This window comes from Aptenodytes patagonicus, chromosome 5, assembly GCF_965638725.1.
Source record: "Aptenodytes patagonicus chromosome 5, bAptPat1.pri.cur, whole genome shotgun sequence".
NCBI lineage: Eukaryota > Metazoa > Chordata > Aves > Sphenisciformes > Spheniscidae > Aptenodytes > Aptenodytes patagonicus.
In genome coordinates this window covers 78,663,390-78,681,861 of record NC_134953.1, presented here as the reverse complement: position 1 = coordinate 78,681,861, position 18,472 = coordinate 78,663,390, and the positions used below count along the sequence as shown (strand labels likewise).

General features: G+C 44.2%; 1 protein-coding gene across 1 annotated transcript; it reads right to left on the bottom strand.

The window, feature by feature from the left end:
* Positions 1-442: 442 nt before the first annotated feature.
* Positions 443-15,580, bottom strand: SLC71A1 (solute carrier family 71 member 1). Its single transcript, XM_076337888.1, has 12 exons — positions 15,380-15,580; positions 9,745-9,840; positions 8,514-8,576; positions 7,766-7,893; positions 6,540-6,654; positions 5,130-5,348; positions 4,724-4,837; positions 4,152-4,223; positions 3,516-3,628; positions 3,240-3,337; positions 2,453-2,616; positions 443-1,803 (listed from the first exon to the last, which is right to left on the bottom strand). The coding sequence occupies exons 1-12, from the start codon at positions 15,464-15,466 to the stop codon at positions 1,597-1,599; spliced, it is 1,476 nt and encodes a 491-aa protein (XP_076194003.1). The 5' UTR covers positions 15,467-15,580; the 3' UTR covers positions 443-1,596.
* Between the last annotated feature and the right edge of the window lie 2,892 nt (positions 15,581-18,472).

The window sequence follows — 18,472 nt, the reverse complement described above, 5'->3', positions numbered from 1 at the left end:
AGTAGGTGTAAATTAATGTGAATTTGGTCTTTTTCTCTTGAAGTAGATGTAAGCTGCTATCAACCAGGAAGCTGGTAATTAAAATGAGGTAGTCCCAGTCCTATTCAACTCTAAAATGAAACAAACAGAACTGTAGTGGGCCTGGGAAGAGTGACAACACAGCAGCACAGGGGAGGCAGAACCTGCAGGGTACTGAAGGGTGACTGTCTTTGTTACGGACCCCTTTCCTGTAGCCTGTCTCTATCGTAACCCTGCTCTGTTAGACCCCCAGGAACCAAGCAGCCAGCTGCAGCCAGCCTGTGCTGCTGAGCCAAGGGGAGAGTATCAACATGCTCAAGGCAGCCTTATCCAATGGGTAAAACAGTGCTGGACCTGTACGCCAGCCTTTTTTTCCCCACCTACACTGCAGAACTTCAATTAAGGTTTTAAGAGACAGTAACAATTATTTAAAAATTCATTAAAATATTCAACTTTATTAACAGTGTATTTACATATTTTTTTCCCCCCACTCTTGGTCAACCATGGTGAATGTCCAAAGGTAAAAAAGCATTAAGCAATAACCACAAGATGAAAACATTTTAAACCTATACAATACTTTGTACACAAATTTATACAAAGGAACACTTAAATAATACAACCGGACACAAAAATAGACACTTTTAGAGAAATTCACATCAGTAATTGTATAAAGCTCTCTTCTGTACTAAGGGTCCTGAAAATTTAGGACTAAAACATTAGCTCTGTAATGCAAAAGGGTTATTGTGACAGTCCTCAAAGGCCACGATATAGCACACGGACATAGTCAAGGCTATCAGCTTATATTTCAGTCTGTGTATTCAAGTTTTGAGGTCCTTTATGATTACGCGAACATCGGAAATATAGTGGTATAATAAACGGTACTTAGGAAAGCAGAGTTTTAGAGCCAATATTAAAATTTGGAGGCTCAAACCACCCACTTAATATTTAAACAAGTGTTTGATGCTACCGTTTATTCAAAAATAGAAAGAGTAAATGCACTTACATAAAAATAACTTTTACTGTTCAGCAAGCGTGCTCAAGTGATTTTTATAGTAATACAAACTTAACTTAAAAAAAAAAAAACCTGCCATATGACTTTTGAAGTAAAGGATACCAGTTCACCTTCTCCCTACTTGAGTACATTTACATTAAGGCTTCGAATCGTCTGACCCAAGATTTTACAACGTTAAAATGAATGGGTCCACGTGGACGCTAGTATAGTCTCATTGAGACTTAGCATGACTAGAATTAAAGCTCACCACCTTGAGGAAACAGAAGGACACATGCTCATCATGCCTCAACTCTTCTTTGTCTCTGAACTAGAAGGTAAAGTTTAGTAGTAACAGTATTTCATGGCAAGAGACAAGTATGTAACAGTTTGTTTTTAAAAGCAAGTGATTAATTCAATGGCAACATCTTTGGAGAAACTTCCTTTTTGTTTTTTAATTCCTACAAATTTCATGCAGAAAGATACTTCTTAAGATTACCTTAAGAGGTTACGTTTTTTCTGATGGAATTGGAATGTGTATCCCAAACTGCTGATAAAAAAAAAGTCTCAAAGATCTTCCTGGATTGTTGTCATACATTTGTATCTTGCAATAATGGTTCTTTAGCTTCCCCAGGAGCTTGTGGACTGTGGGGATGGCCATGGCTGCCACAGTGTTTCTTCCAGTTGCTGGAGCGTACATTTAGGTTCGTGTGTTCAGGAATAAACAAGGCAACGAGTAGTGCCAACAGCACAGAGCAGGCTCCAAATAAGAACGGGGGTCCAGGGATTATAGAATTCTGAAAACAACACCAGTGACACCACACAGCGTTAGTGAACCGTTAGACACGTTACCAGACTACAATTGCTAATTACACAAATTTCAAGAGCAGGAAGCACTTGTTCTTGCTACACTAGCCAATACAGTATTTGTCCCCATGTGGAGTCTTTGAGAAGAAGTGTGGGAAGAATGTTACATCCTAAGACTTTGGATAGGGAGCGTATGGTGGTTCTTATTAATGCGCGCCAACTTCCTTTTCTAGTGCAAGTTCTTGCTGCTGAGTTTCCTCAACAAATTAATATCTATTAGGAACTAAAAAAATACAGAGGGCTTGGTTAAAAGACTAAAGGACAACAAAAACGTACAGCATATAAAAGGTAAATACAGCATCAGGGAGACAAAGGAAGAGGGGGGAGCCGTAGTTATTAGTCCATCCTTCCCTCAATTTCTTCTCTTTACAAGGGTTGTCAGCTGTATCTCTTTGAAAGTTACAGTAAACCATGCCATCTGGTTAAAAACAAACCGACCCTCCCCAAGAGTGATTCCAGACCCTTCGTTTACAGTTAGCATAACAAAATGTAATACAGCATCGCACTCAAGGCCTGGGGGGGCACATGACCCCTTCCTAATTTCTTTTTTTTTGGAATTAATAAGTAAAAGAAGAATACCTGTTGTAAATGGTACTGTGTGACCACACTACCTCCTGAGGGCGATTCAGGCATGGGGAGTTCATTCAGTTCAACGTGAAATATATAGAATATAAAACCATAAAGTGCTGGTCCCAAACCATTACACAGTCCTCGAATTCCTGTTATCATCCCTTGAACAACACCTGGGAAAAGTGAAATACACTGCTATCTAGCTGTATTTAGACATCTCTAATTCACTACTTTTAATGGCTTATGAGCAGATCAGCAAGACTTTCTTCACTTCACCTTCAAACCGATGCAAGCAGGAAAGCTTCTCTAACTGGCCTTGCGCTATGGGTGGCAATAAACAAGGGCTGCAGAAAATGGTCGCTGCAGTACACCCAAGGGTTTTTTCCATCTCCCTGTAGGCACGGGGCAGTCCTTCCCATGCTGTGCTCAGTCAGAGACCAGCACATACGCACAACACGCTTGCTCTCGCTGTCTGACGCAGGAGAAAAAGCACTGTATGCAGCCTGGCCAGCGAAGCCAACTTCTGCCAAAAGCGAGGAAAATAAAGAGCCTACTGAGTTTGCTAAATATTTTGCTACTGTTGGGACCTATTCCCCTCTGTGCCAGCGTGACACAATACACATGTATTACAACTTCCAAGTAACTTGGATGTTAACATTTTGTGCCCTGTGCTCAGGCGTACAGGCTACGCCGTGCCAAGACTCCGGCTGACCGACTAGCACTACGACGACACCCTGACACGTCCGTCCTCGCAGTGTTCTTTGGCTAGAATTCAAAGCAGCAGGACAAAACCTACCCTGCTGGTCGGCATCAGCAGTTCGGGAGACCAGTGCGCTTACAGCTGGGAAAGTAATACTGGACATGGCCGCAACAGCTCCGGCTGCCCACATCATCCTGCAAAAAGTACAGACTCGAAGTAACCGCTCCGCACGGATGGCGTCCTGTATTTGGAGCGTGTGTATGTACACGTGTCGATAGATACACGTATGCACACTTAAGCGTCTCCCTTGGATGAAGGATAAAATGCAGAAAAATACCATGTCGTTCAGATATTAAAATGACATTTACATACCATGGTTCTGATCCAAAGCCGTACCACGCAAGTTGTAGTATCTGAAATCCTAGGCCCAGTAGGATGGTATTTTTATTTCCAATGGACCGCATAAGTAAACTCAAAACTATTGTCTGACAGAGAGGGGAGAAAAGGAAAAAAAAAAAAAAAAAGAAAAATACCATTTTATTCTAAACGTTAAATTCATGCAGACAGATTAATAAATTAAAAAGCAACAAAAAACCTCAAAACATTTTATTCTAAATGTTAAATGCATGCAAATAAATAAATAAATTAATTTTAAAAAGCCAAGTAAAATTCTCCAAAAGCAGTATTTGCCAAGTATTCAGGAGCCTCTACCAAAAAACCAGCAATCATTTAGCAAGTAATACAAACAAACTGTCACCCCTTCTTTGATGCACAAAGGATTTAGTTTCCCCAACACAACACACTTTGGATATTAATGAACCAAACCCTGGCTGGCAAGCTGGTTCGCCATCGAAGCTGAAGTCCGAGTGCTAATCAGTTGTTTGTTAGAGACTTAGAAAAACAGGCACAGAAAAGGCGAGTCACATTTCTGGAACCGCCGCGTGGTGGAAGATCTCCACAGTGCTGAGCTCTCTCGAAGTTACCGAATCAACGAAATGTGTAACTCACCTGTGCAATAATGGAGAGGATCCCAAGGACTGCTATAAATGCTGCAACACTTTCAGATGAAAATCCCATTATCTATATTAAAAAAAAAGCAATTTGATTATTAACCATAAACCGTGTATCATGATGTGACAAACATCAGTGGGGGAACACACAATGCAGAAGAGCGGTATTGTTCAACTCCTCCCTAACTTAGAAAAAAAGTTGGGTGGTGGGTTTTTTTTTTTTTTTTTTAAATCGAGCAAGTATGCAAAAATAAAGGGGCATAAATAGAAAACAAGTAAATGGTTCCCACAAAAAATAAACAAAACAGTTTAACATAGTGACCCTCGTAGTCCAAGAATAATGCAAGTAAGTACAAAATACGAGAACTCGTTTTCTAACTCGCTCATCTCTCTCCTCTCTTCTTGTCCCTCTAAAAAGAGACAAAAACCGAACAGCAAGAGAACTTCAATCAGCTGCTGGAAGCTTTTAAATTAGACTAGTTATCTACACTTTCTGTGTTAGTTCAGCAATACTGAAAACTTCCCTGTAAATTCACTTTTGTTCAACTCCGTATCCAAACGTTAAGTTACCTGTCTGAGGTATAGGAAGAAGCTGGAATATTGACCTGCCTCTGGGAGGTAGGAAAGAAAGACTGTGATGCAGATGAGCAGCACAATTGAGTCCTGGCCGACTTTCTTCAGCGACTACGGCAAGAAAAAAGTATTATAAAACATTTAATCTTCATATTCAGAAAAGCACACCTAGCAAGAATCGGAAGAGCATGTCAATTAATGGAGCCATTATGTGGTACCACCAAAATGTTCGCTGCACGTTTAGCAAGATGGTTGGCAAAAGCATTAGCAGCGGCGCAAGGTTAAACGTGAAAAAATACGGGCTTGTTTTTTCAAGCTTGAAAGGTAGTAAATTCAGTCTCTTCCCTGTCTCAAAAGCTCAGCATTTACAAATAACAAAATATTCCGTATTTAAATAGCTTACTGCAAAAGGGTCAGCCTGTTCCCACGAAATGGGTGCTCCCCAGGATGCCGGCCTCATCTTCTCTGGCAGCGATTCCGGTACAGCAACAAGAATAAAACAGATGTCCAACAAGGCTATTGCTGTAGCCAGGACCACAACCAAGCTGTCTCCGTAGACTCGACCGAGGTAGGCACCAATAGCAGGGCTGGTAACTAAACTTGCCGCGAAAGTTGCTGAAACCTAGAACAAATAACAGCCGGTAAGATTTTTCAGTGATACAAGTCAACAGTATTATTACCCACTTTTCCTCATTTTCAAAAGTGCAACCATTTTAATCAGATAGTGATTAAAAGTCACCTTTTTCCTGTGACCGTGTGGTAGCCGCTGTGTATTTCAGACAGCCAAAATTCTTCAAGAAAAACAATTTTTTTTGTTTTTGATAACTGGACAGCAATGTGAGGCTCACAGCACTCCTGCATGTACTGACATAATTAGGTTTAATTAACTATACAGTCTGCTGATATCTCTGGGAAGTGATGAGCTGTATTTAATCTTCATATTAGTGAAATACACAATGCCCGTTGAGAGGGAAAAAAAAAAAAATCACACGTCTCATGGGCATATTAAATTTAATATGCTGGTTAATCCAACTCAGTACAGTGGGTCTTCAGAAAGTAGTTTTCGGTTAAGCAGCTGGTTGTGAAAGACGTTAACTTTAAAACTGAAGGAACTTTCTCAGCGTATCTCAATCCCTGATGCGTACAGGCAGAAAGAAACTATTTAGTTCTATATCCATTCCTTTCGGCTCTTCCCGCTGAATACGATAACGGATTCTCTAACTTGAACGCAACAAATAGTTCTGCTAATCCACAGTACAGAGGGCTGTGCAGGCTCCCGAGATCTGGCAGGTTAGCGGGAGATAATGGAGAAACGGCGGCGAGTTGTAAGAACTGAAGACAGACAAGTTACTGAGCTGCATTTGTTCTGAACCGAAGCGCAGCAGCGGGATCGGAGACACGAGCGGGAGTCGTCAGGTACCATACAATATGGCAGTTCCAAAATTATCCGGAAACAACAGGTTAGATTTTTGAAAAGATGGCAGAGTAGTATGAAAAGATGGCAGAGTAGTACTAGCGTGGGAAACAATGGAGGAATAATCAAAGCCCCTCAAATTACATCATTAGCACTGACAATAACTGTTAAGACAGACATCTGCAAGACAGCTTTTAACATGGTCACATTTTGTTTAAGTTAGAAGCAGAATATTCAAGAGATACGGGACTGGATGACAAGAGCAATTAAACAGAAAAACCTTACTCCAGACTAAAATCAGCTTGCCAGAGAAGAAACAAAAATACAACTTTGCAAAGCTTTACCGCCTGAAGTGTTTAGTACTGGATACCACAGGAGCAGAGCCAAAAAAATACATACCAAACCATAGGCCATGCTTCTTTCATGTTCTTGGGTTATGTCTGCTACATATGCAAAAACCACAGAAAATGTCACCGCAAAAACTCCAGAGACGGAGATAACAGCGAAGTACCACCTACGAACATTATAAAACAATTAGAACAGCTAAACAGGAACAAAAAGTCTCTATTTACAGTCCAAGTACAGTTCAACAGTCAATCATCTTGTCCAACTTTTCCTGACCAGTATTAAGATAAACTTGGATGAAGCCACTGTGACTGCGCCTCGATACAGTTGTACAATTCCTCCTTAGCGCACTGAGTAAAGACGAACAGCATAATTTTGTAACATCTACAGAAAGCTGCTGCGATTTAAGTACTTCTAGGAAATGAGGTGTTGGGCTCACTTCGGCTGGATGCCTATGACCCAAAGCAAGTTAGGAACTTCAGTATTTTGAGAATCTCGTCATCGAGAGGTCTCAACGTTAGCCTTATCTTCATGCTACAGACACTAGCGCTCGTCATTTGAAACATTAATCTATGCTTAGGAACAAGCTACTTCCCAGAAAAGGGATGAAGAATCCACAAACAGCCTGCGTGACCGGAGAGAAAACTGAAAAGGCTCACGGAGCTACCTGAACAGCTGGCTCTGCCCTGCGTCAGTGCGCTCTGTGTCACTTCAGCTACACCCTCAGGTACAGCACGTGGGTAGTCCACCACCACTGAGAGCTCTGACTCATGCTCTACCTGGGGAACGTACGTGCCAGTTAAGAGCTTACTAACTCACACACAGCGTGAAAGTTGGTGGATTTTAAAACTTGAGAAACAAAAGTATAAAATTGCAGCCACATTTTAGGTTACAAATGGTTACTTCATGCGCTAGCCAGCATTAGGTAAGGTTTTTCATTTCTGTATAGTTGGTTAGTATTTGAGTAATACAGCCACGATAAAGACCTGCACAGTTTCCTGGATAGCATTCTACTGTCTTCTGCAAATGTGCTAAGTAGGAAGTTGGGCCTACAGCACAGAGCTCAAAACCAGCAGCTCTTAAAATTCTGACCAAGGCATTTGGCCGCACGGCAGCTACTTCAGTTTGACTCTGTTCTCCCAACTTTGCACCGAAGTAATACAAAAGCCTCAACCTTCCATGGAGCACAAACAGTATTTTATCAGCGACGCCACAAACATAAGCATTGTGGAGCAACCCTGACAAGAAACGGCAAATCCAGTGTGAAAGAATTTACTAACCATGGGCTGATCTTCATTAGTGGTATTGGTGCACAGGTGAAAAATACTGTTAGCAGCAAGAAGGACTTTCGTCCCCACACATCAGAGAGGGCACCTATGAGCGGGGCACTGAGGAACGACAATAAGCCCTAAACGAAACAAAACATTTTAAGTTAGAGCTAAGCGGTTAGAATCGTGACGGCCGACCACACCACAACCTGATAGCAGGCTGGGCTCTGTTTTTATTGAGGTTGACGACTACAGTGCAGTGCATCAAAGGCAATATGGTCAAGCACCACCGACCATCTATCCCATGTCTGGTTACATAAAATTTGAGATTTACTACCTCAGAGCTACGCAAAATTCAAAATGCAGATGATCCAGTCATACTAGCAGTTCTATGAACTGTGTTTTATATCTTTATATATTTAGAATACACATAAATGCAAGTCATTGAAAATATCCTACTGGAGCAACAAGCTCCAAGTAAAAAATTCTCAAATTTTAACACCATGTGTGACATTTGGGATGAGTCAACTACCTTTTTATTTGCTGAACCCAAACAGCAGGTACAGATCAAGCAATATCTTACTAAAAGTAAAATGATGCATATTTGCTTTTTTAGCAATAATTTATTCCCCTGTTTTATTTACACCGTGAAAGCTACATTGAAAAACCCCTTGAATGTTTCTCTCAATTGGCGGTCATCCCTGTATTCCTCCCACCATTCACTTTAAATTGTACTTGCGATTAACTTCTGTCACCTTACCTTTACGCCTTGAATCAGACCATTCATTAGAAATGTATGTTTTGGGAAGGTTTCATGCAAAACCTGGAGAAGAAATACAAACACTGTCATTTAGACAATATTAACTATAAATACTGCTCATGATGCATCCAACTTCTACAGTGGCACACCCACAGCAGTTTTATATTTTCACAGAATACAGGGAAAGAAAAAAAAGACACACCACAAATAATCGATTTAATCTTTAATTCACAGGGAAGGTACTGTGAGATTTTAGCTTTACTTGATAGAGGCCTCAGTTCTCTCAACACTTTGGGACGGATTCACATCATCCAATGTCAGCGTCTGAAATCTAAATAGACCACAGAGAACCTCGAAAATTTTGATCTCAGACCAGACTCTCCATGTGTTACTGTGTCATCTGCGGGGGGCTGGGCAGAGAGAGGAGAGGCATCATCATTCTGAAGCGCCTCTCAATTTGGTGACCAGAGCCTGGCAGGTTAAAACAGGCATCTCTCTCAGTCTGACTTGTGTCACGCGAGATGGATTCCGTTCAGTGACCGACGTGCAGTTTATATCCAAGAGACTGTTCGTGGTTAACATCAGCTTACAGAGCCGCACGGAGACTGCATTTTAGGTGGAATTTGCCCAGAGATCTTTAAGCCTTCGCTCCTTTTAATTTGTAAGCATGTGTCACTCTCCAAGATTAAACCCAAACGGAAGGCAACCAACTACATTAGAAAATAAGTTGGTACAAACACGTTGGTATGACTGTCTCGCTAATCACAGGGAAGGTTTGACCGGTGTAACAGGGTCTGTGCTCTGAAGCTTCCGTTTAAAGCAAAGCCAGGTCAGCAAACATCTCCTTACCTACACACACGTGCTTGCATAATCTTACCAAGTTTCAAGTGTATTTCTGTCCTTACATTTGTAACGTGCCAACTTTTTGTAGCATCTTGAAAGGAAAGATAATTTCACTACTGTCTTACTGGTTTCAAGTCAGAAAATATTTACATGTAAGCTTGAGCGTTAGCAGACTTGAACATAAACAGCTATGCTGCAGCATTACACTGCTTTAATGAAATCATTTTTTAATTCCTGATTCCAGGTAAAAATACAAAACTTTTCACTCGCACAACAGAGCAGCTCGATGACATATAATTTTCATTTAATTCAGAAGATATCCAGTGCCTTTGCAGTAATTGCCCCATCTCCCATACAGCAAGAAAAAGCTTAAGCATATATCACTTACCACCAGAGTGGGCGCTGTCAAGAGTCCCCAAGCAAAAAACTCCAAGAAGATCACTATAACAGCGTGGTAGACACTAGGTGAACCTATTCCTTGAGGCTAAAACAAGAGAAAAAAGAGATGATGAAGACACCTAACAACCTATCACAGTCCTGAGAAATGCATCTGAACGCTATGAACAGAAGCATCAAGAAATGAAACAGGACTCAACAGGACGGAATACAGCTACTCAAGCGAGCTGGTACTGGGTGAAATTCCTTTCCTAACCCTTCGCTGCTAACGTCCTGAAGGGTTTTAATCCTCCGCAGAATACAAGTGCGCTCCCATCTCAGATTAAAAAACAAACCACTTACACTGCCAGGCTGGGAAACAAGGACGCTACTGAAAGCAGAAACAGACTTTTCTTTGGAGAATTAGTGCCTTTTCCTTGAGAAAAATGCTTAAGCCCACACAATGCTGCACGGGAATCAAGTTTTTGTAATTTCAAAACATGGTAGTGTTCACACTCGGCTATCCCAAAGCCTGATTACCTGGTCTATCAAACAGCTTTGTAGTACTTCTGTTACTAAAAGGCACCATGGCTACGTACAAAACTTTGATAGCTCTAAATCAGAAAAGAAAAACTGAAATAACGAACACCAGAAATGAATCTCAGGAACAGCACTGATCGCTTCCCAAATACTGAGAGCAGGCCTATTAGCTGCAGCGTGCTTCCAATGTAGGAAGAGATCTGGAAAAAAGATTGGAAATAAGGAACTTCAAATTCTTTGGCGATTCAGTATACTCAGAGGTAGCTTTTGAGGAGAACAAAAAGAGCCTGGGTGGGACAACCTGCTCATCTCATATACTCTGTAAATGCTACCCTGTCGAACAAGATGCCACAGTTCATCATTTGCAAATTGAGGAAACGGTGCACTGATTATTTTCATATGAAGGTAGTATGAATAACTCAGATATCTCATTTGCATTCCCTTAAGCTTAGAAGTGCTGCCTTAATATCTACTTTCCCAGCTTTGTGTGAAGGTGAGTTACTAGCAGAGCGGCACTGATTTGATTAGACCCAGCATTTATACTGAGCAACACACGCAGGCTAAGGTCCTCAGCTGCTGCTGAGGAAGGCTCAGGGGGATCTTATCAATGCGTGTAAATGTCTGATGGGAGGGAGTAAAGACGACACAGCCAGACCCCTCTCGGAGGTGTCGGTGACAGGACTGGAGGCGCACACTGAAATACAGGAAATTCTACTTAAACCTTGAACAAAACCAACCCCTGGAGACAGGCTGCCCAGTGAGGCTGTGGAATCTCCATCCCCCAAACCTGACTGGACACAGCCCTGAAACGAACTGCTCCGGCTGACCCTGTTTGGGGGAAGAGAGTGGGTAGTTGGATTAGAGATGTTCAGAGGTGCCTTCCAACCTCAAATACTACACAATTTAAAGTTTCAGTGAGGTAATACTAGAGTCTTTCTTTTATTACAAGGTTTATGCAAGTCATACCTAGCTTTTCTTTCCAGATTCCAGTATTTCCAACGCAGAAAAAAAAAAATAAGCATTTTGAACAACTGTAGGAAATAAATACAGACCCCCCTCGGCCATTCACCCCTACTGCTAGAAAAGACCCTAATTTTCAAAAGTAACCATATCGATATGTAAAAGGTGAGCTACGGAAGTACCTTAGCGCTGTGCTATTTTTCCTTCCCAAGCCCTCTTCAGTAAATACAGACATACCATACAGATATTTCTGCTATTTTTTCATCCTAATCTCTCAAGGAGGTAAATTAACAGTCTTTATAGGTACAGAAAGCAGCTATAATTATCTTCGCTTCCCACAGTTCCTTTCCCTTTCCACCCACAACCCTTATTTTAGTTTTGGGTTAAAAATTTATCCAGCTCTGCGCAAACCGTAAGCAACCATCTCAGCTGTTTGGCTCAGGCTGATACAGAAAATCAGGTTCATTCTCACAGTCCCCAGATTCCTGTCAAGTTGCTGGCTCGTGACCCCCCAAGGTCTTACAGAGGGTGAGGCAGGAGTCACGAACCATCCCTGTCCCTCCAAGCACCAGGGGTCAAAAGCACCTCCGTCCTGTTCACCTACAGCAAACACAAGCTCAACAGCAATCTGCCCCTGTGCTGCCCTTGTCCAGTTCTGGGCAGCTACTCGGAGATCACGGGCACAAACCAAACCAGCAGAATGAAACCAGTGGCTGTTCTGCACAGCTAAACTGCTGGCGATTTGAGAGGCATGCAAGCGGGTGACTGCTGCCCTCTGCCATGTCATCCAGCTGTAAGCAACCTGATCAGATGTTTCCATTGCACTGGCAGAAACAAACAGAAGTGACATTTAGATCACTAGGGTTAAACTTCCTTGCTTTCTTGTTGCTAATGCTCACTTACCACAGGTTTGGTCTTATCTATATAAAAAAAAAAAAAAAAGAGAAGTGATTTAGTCACATTTAGATCATCACCTCTATAGCTATTTTTAAGGATGGTTGCAACTATAAAGTAGCAAAAATACTCCTGAGGTGGAAGAAGGAGGGAAGGACATTAATAAGTGGTTACACTACAGTGCATTGAGATATGTTACGTGCGTTCAGTCCACAAGTCTTAAGTACTAGTCCGACGTACCCTCCTACCGCAACACGTACAACACAGGTGTTGGGTACTCAGCCCTCTCTTACTCTACAAACCTGCCCCGCTGTGCTTTACAAACTGGCTAACATCGTGTAAGGTAGTGTAATAACCTAAGTGCAACCGAATCAGGCAGCCTTACACCTGGAGATAAGAGATAAGGAGCCTTTGTGTGAACAACCTGGAACTGAGATGTTCCAATCAGAGTAATCGCAACCCTTCCCTGCAACCATGTAGCCAGAGCGGAGCGTGTTTATGTTTGGCAAAATCTGCGGCACAAAACAATGCTCTAAGAATGCCCCTTTCTCTAGTTCGAGAGAAAATGTCTTTAGTCAAACACTTTGTACTGTCAGTCATGCCAGTGATAAAAAGTGTATATGCCCGGCAACCCTAAGAACACGCATCTGACAACAACAGAGTAACCATCAAAGCAACAAAAGCATCAGGTACAAGATCATAGCTGCTGCTCCTCTGCTGGAAAGGAAAAGGCACCAAATAAAGTACCAAGCTCTCGTTCTCTCCAGCACTGCCCAGGCGTGTACCTCCTAATTCATTTCATGAGTGCTTGAAAAATATGTAATGTTACATAAGATGAATTCCAACTGGTCATAAAGGAAGGCAAAATTAAGAACAGCGTTGAAACCACTTCACTGGTGTTACTGCCTCTCCTTTGGTGAATCTGACCACACACACTTGAGTACACACACCATTACACATTATTTTCTGCGATACAGCTACTAAGCTGCAAAGAGAACACCACAAAAATACCACCACACACCAACCCAACCTCCTGCACCACCCATCGCCGCGCCAAGGGGACCCAGCGTAACCTGCGGCGGGCGGACAGCCTTTGCAGAGGCAAGGGGTGGTTTTTCCCTTTTGCTTGTGTTTTCCTTTCCACATCAGAATCAGTAATTAGAAGTGACAATAAATTAAACTGACCGAAGTTCCCCATCAGTAAACTCTTTTTGCCTGTGACACTGCCTCATTAAACAGCTGTATATTCTTGCCGGCAAGAGAGTCACACACAGTTTTCTTTGATGTCAAATAGTTTCAAAATAACCAATCAGGCTGCAAACTGTACACTTAGATGCTTGATTAATTACTGCTTTGCCAGTTGGAGACTTTCAAGACACGGGCCATTTCAGTTACCTCTTTCCCATAGTGTCACATAGCATGTTCGGGTAAGCAAAGAAACCAAGGAGACTGAGCACGGAAGACTAACTAAACGTTTCAGCAACCATTAAGAAAAAAATCCAAGCATAAAGTTTTTGCTGTCGTTATAAAGAACACTCTGCTATACCAGACTTCATAACTTTAAAAATGTCTTTAAAACAAATACATTCTCAAAACATTTATTTGAAGGCAGAAAATATCACAAGCTGGTATTTTTGTTATCTAACAACAATCTACACACCTTCATCTAATGTTCATAGCCCACTTTTCCACCGTTTTAAAAACAACTGAAAATCATACAGAACTCACGCAAGTTTGCTCTCTGCTTTTGAAACTGGTGGGAGACACCGAATGCAGCACCGTAAGTATCACTGAATGCAATTATTAGAATATCCTTTCTCCTCTCTCGGCAAAAGAAAGTTCAAGTTGAGAGATAAAGGACACTTGGAAGTATACTGTATTTGAATCAATGATTACTCCAGAGAGAAATTCTGAAGCACCACGTCCCATGAGTAACAACATTTACTCTGCTTCTATTACGCGTTCTAGAATATTTGCATTTAGCCTTTGTACAAGGTAATCTCGTACATTTCTATCTTTACAAAGTGCAGGAAAACATGTCCTGAAAAACATCAACATCCACCACCGGAATTAGTTTTGCTTCTCACCACTAAGTAATCCAGACAGCTGGTCACCAGTTCGATGAACAACTACAGTGACTCTGACACCTCCCTCTTCTCCATTACTGTTCCAGAAAGACAAACTGAAGGGCCACCAGCGATTTAGTCTGTCAAGATGTCTCTTTATTTGAAATAATGATACTGTATGTAGAGGAGTGCACATCAAAGCTGCACAGCGTTACATGGGGGAAAAAAATCAGAGGCAATGATACATTGGAAGTAATGCTACTCGTCAATTAAAAAACCCAAGCTCCGACAGCCAGAACAGCTTCCTTTCTTTTTAAAATTTATGTATTTAAGAGGAAGCAAGATAGTGGGTGGGAACTGCAGAACACTTCTTCCAGGCACCCTTTACGGGACTTCTCTGATGCAAGAGCTTGTCCCACTCGCCGGCCCGTTCTTTCTCAGGCTGTGGAAACAGAGAGGGCAGAGGGCTGCTGTGATGGCGGTCCATCCGCCGTGCGGGCACAGCCCGCCCCAGACGGGCTTCGCACCACCAGCAGAACTGCGTCCCAAGCGCACTCGGCGCTTCCCGCTGCCCTGTGCAACGGCCAACTGCCTGCCCGCACCGTCCCGGGCTATTGTGCAGCCAGCTGCTGCTCCCGAGAACGCACAGCTGGCTTCCTAGCAGCGCTGCCTTCCGCAGAGATTCGTTTCAGTAATTTTCGGTGTGAAATCAGGTTTAGACGCGTACCGCGTGATCTCGGACACATACAAGCGATCTGCAGTTACCCACGCCTAACCCTTGAGACGACGCTCTTCTGCAGGCTTGCTCCCGAGCCCTAAAAACCGGCCCGCACTGAGAAAGGGCACTTACACGAGGACGACCCGAACTAGCGTGACACCGCTACAGGTGGTTCGCGGGCAACTGCCTCAAGGAAACCAGCCCGGGGTGCCGGCACGACGCTATCGGGGTCGGGGCGACCCGCGGCGTAAAAGAAACCCAAACCTCGCCACAGCGCCCAGCCCGGCCCGCTCGCACGCCGCCAGCCGCGGCTGCCCGAGGCCCGCGGGTCTGCCGCCCCCCCCCCCCCCAGCCACGGCCGCACCCGCCTCGGCCCCCGCCAGCCCTCCGCATCGCCGCGGGACCCGGGGCTCCGCCGCCTCCAGCTCGCCCCACAGCCGCTCCGCGCCCCCGGCCCCGCCCGGCCTCACCGTCCCGCCGTCCTTAATGATGATCTTCTTGGCCAGCATGATACTGCGGTTCACGGCGCGTTTCTTCTTCTTCCCCCCCTGGGTCATTTTACCATCCTACAGCCCCGGGGGGGGGAGCGGGGGCAGCAGCGGACCCTCGCCAGCAGCCGGGCCTTCGCCTCCCCTCCCCGCGCGGCCGACCGCCAGCCCCTCACGCACCCGGCGCCATCTTGGCCAGCCACCCCCGGGCGCCGCCGCCGCCGCGCATCACGCGATCGCCCCATTGGCCGGGCGCCGGTCACGTGCGCAGGCTGGGCCCAGGCGCCCGCCCTTCCGCCGGGCCCGCCGCCCCGAGGTCGCCGCCTCCAGCCCCGCCGCCGCGCCCGGAGCCCGGGCGGGGCCCCGGCTGTCGCCCTTGGGAAAACCGATGGGCAGAGCTGGAATTAAAAAAAAATAAAGTAAAATTCACTTTAAAAAAATAAATAGAAGAGAAGAGACTGCTGCCGGAAGCCGTGCCCTTCGCTGCGACGCGGCCGACAGAGCCAGTGCCCCGGCCCCTGGCTCGGTGCGGCGGGGCCCGGCCCGGCGGGCCTGCCCCGGCCGGAGTGCCCGGGGAGGACGGAGCCCTCCGCCGTTCCGTGCCACACCTCTCCCCGAACAACCTCCGTCTTTTGGCACACCGATCCCCCACCGGTGCTGCTGCAGACGCCTGGCTTTCTCCCCCACCCGGACAACGCCGGGATTTTAAAATACATTATCGCGGCCTTTTCTGCCCCTCGGAAGCCTCAGTTTCTCACAGACCCCCGCAAGCATCAACCCTCCGAGCTACCCCCTCCCAACCGAACCTGCAGGATCGTTTTCGCCCTTTCCTCCCCCCCCCCCCCCCGAGCCGGCTGAGGGGCCTGGAAAAAAGGAGCAAAAAAAGGCAGTTCTCACTGGATATACCTGTTAGACATCGAAAGCCGTTTCTAGAGCCCAAGTACATAACCACAGACAAAACCCATCGTAAAAACCCAGCCTGGAGACATTCTGCTTTCTTACTCTCAAGTTTTAAACTTAGCTTATGAAAGCTTTAACAACTTGAAACGGGCAGGCCGTGTCAGGTTCTGATTTACCACACAGCCTGCAGGTAGTAAGATAACAGGGATGGGCTTTCCCAAGGCATCATACCCGTTAGAGGAGAAAATCTTTTAGAAACGTGTACTGTTGTTATCAATTACTCTGTGGCTTATAGCTTAAAGTCCTTCGCCGCTGATGTCTGGCAGCACTAAACAGAGCAACATCTGTCCACATCCAGTAGTTACACTCGTGATCTCAGACACAACTCTCCGTGGCCATATCCACATACCAGTCTTTTCTCTACGTTCTTCTTCACTCGGCCCTCCACCTTCCAGCCTTCTTACCGCATATCCCTATCTCCCCAGCTCCTGCGACGTCCCCGTTTGCCCCAAAACCTCAGCCGCGCATTAACATCTTCCCAGTCCATACCGTGGCTGCCACCCTGAACCTCAACCCTAACACACAGAGCTGTACTCTAGCTCCCTCACACCACAGACACCACTCTGTTAACAAAGGGGTGTAAATCACTCACCACTGAAGATCATGCGGGTTTAAGTTAAACCATTAGCCTTAAGACCAAGCACCCTCTTATCTTATCATAATGCAGCTTTTAAAGAATTTAGCATTTGATGAGGTGTAGCCCTACTCAGGCCAACGGATCTACTCTGGTCTCGCAGTGAGACAAGTAGGCTCTAGCTCATGATACGAAATGCGGATCTACCGGGCTACCCATAGGGGAAAAAGGATGTTTGCAGCCATTGCTGTTATCAGTCTTTTGTTACAAGTTTTAGTAAGTTATGCCAAGGATGTGGCAATTCTGTTCCAGGGCTTCTCACCCCTTCTGTTTGAAAAGGAGAAGGGTCCTAAAATTTTGGCATGGTTTCCAGTCTACTCCTTGGAGAGAGTGCTGTTACATTTTGGTGGGAAAGTCACACAGAGACATGTACACGACACAGAAGGAACTCAGGTAAAACAGTTAACACAGCTACCTCTCAGCAAAGACATTTTGTAACCTGGCTGATTAAACAGCTGTTTTTCCATCCACACCTTTATATTAGACCAACCCCTGTTATTGACGTCATTATCCCAAAACAAACGCATCTTAAATATCAGGTTTGCTCATGTAGGCTGAGCAGACGGTTCAACTAAGAATTCCTAAATTTAGAATAAACTCTAGATAAATGTGACTTGCTTTTGCAATTAATTTGTCATGAATTGCAGCCAGCTACACATTTTCAAAAATCAAACTCCACTTACCCACGTTAAGTCCTGACATAATCCGCTCTGCCGTTATTTAACTGAGACACAAATTCCTGACAAACTTTTAATCTCCTGAAAAAGAGAAACAAAAATTGTCTGTTACATCTAAACACTCGTAGTGTTCAACTTTCTATACAAAGTAAATGCATAATAGTACCTGCTAGCTGTAGAAGATATTACCATCTTTTTGGAAGCAGAATGAAAACGGGCAGAGTACTTACCATCTTCCCAAGGGAACCCCTTGATTCTAAAGCACAGACAGACGATGGTTTCAATGGTTTCAGTTAAGACTCCTACAGATTGCTTTTAGGCCAAACTCGAAGAACACTGTCCCCTGCACCCCAGTACTCTGTACCAGCTATGGTCTTTTGATTAGTTGAGGAATAATTCATTTCTGTCACCTAATGGCCTAAAAATTTCAGTTTGAATCACGCTGCATGTGATCACTAAGATCAGAGCGGAGTTGACAAAAGGAACTGACAGAAATGAAGAGTCCTGAAAATTATTGGTGCATAGCTGGTGAAATGACCTGATTTTATTATATACATCTCTGGAAAGGACAGGGAAACATGTTATCCATCATCTACAGCAATGTGTTTGTGAACTCTGTTCAGGTCTTTGATATATTGTAAATTATAGCTATACAAAACCCCAGCTTCTAAATTGTAACATGAATCAACGGATTGTGTTGTATTCTAGAGGGTATATTGTACAGTACTTTCCACTGCTATCAAAATTAAATATTTAAAACGGTGGGGGGCAGGGGAAGCTACTGAATCACCAGCTGCCTCCTGG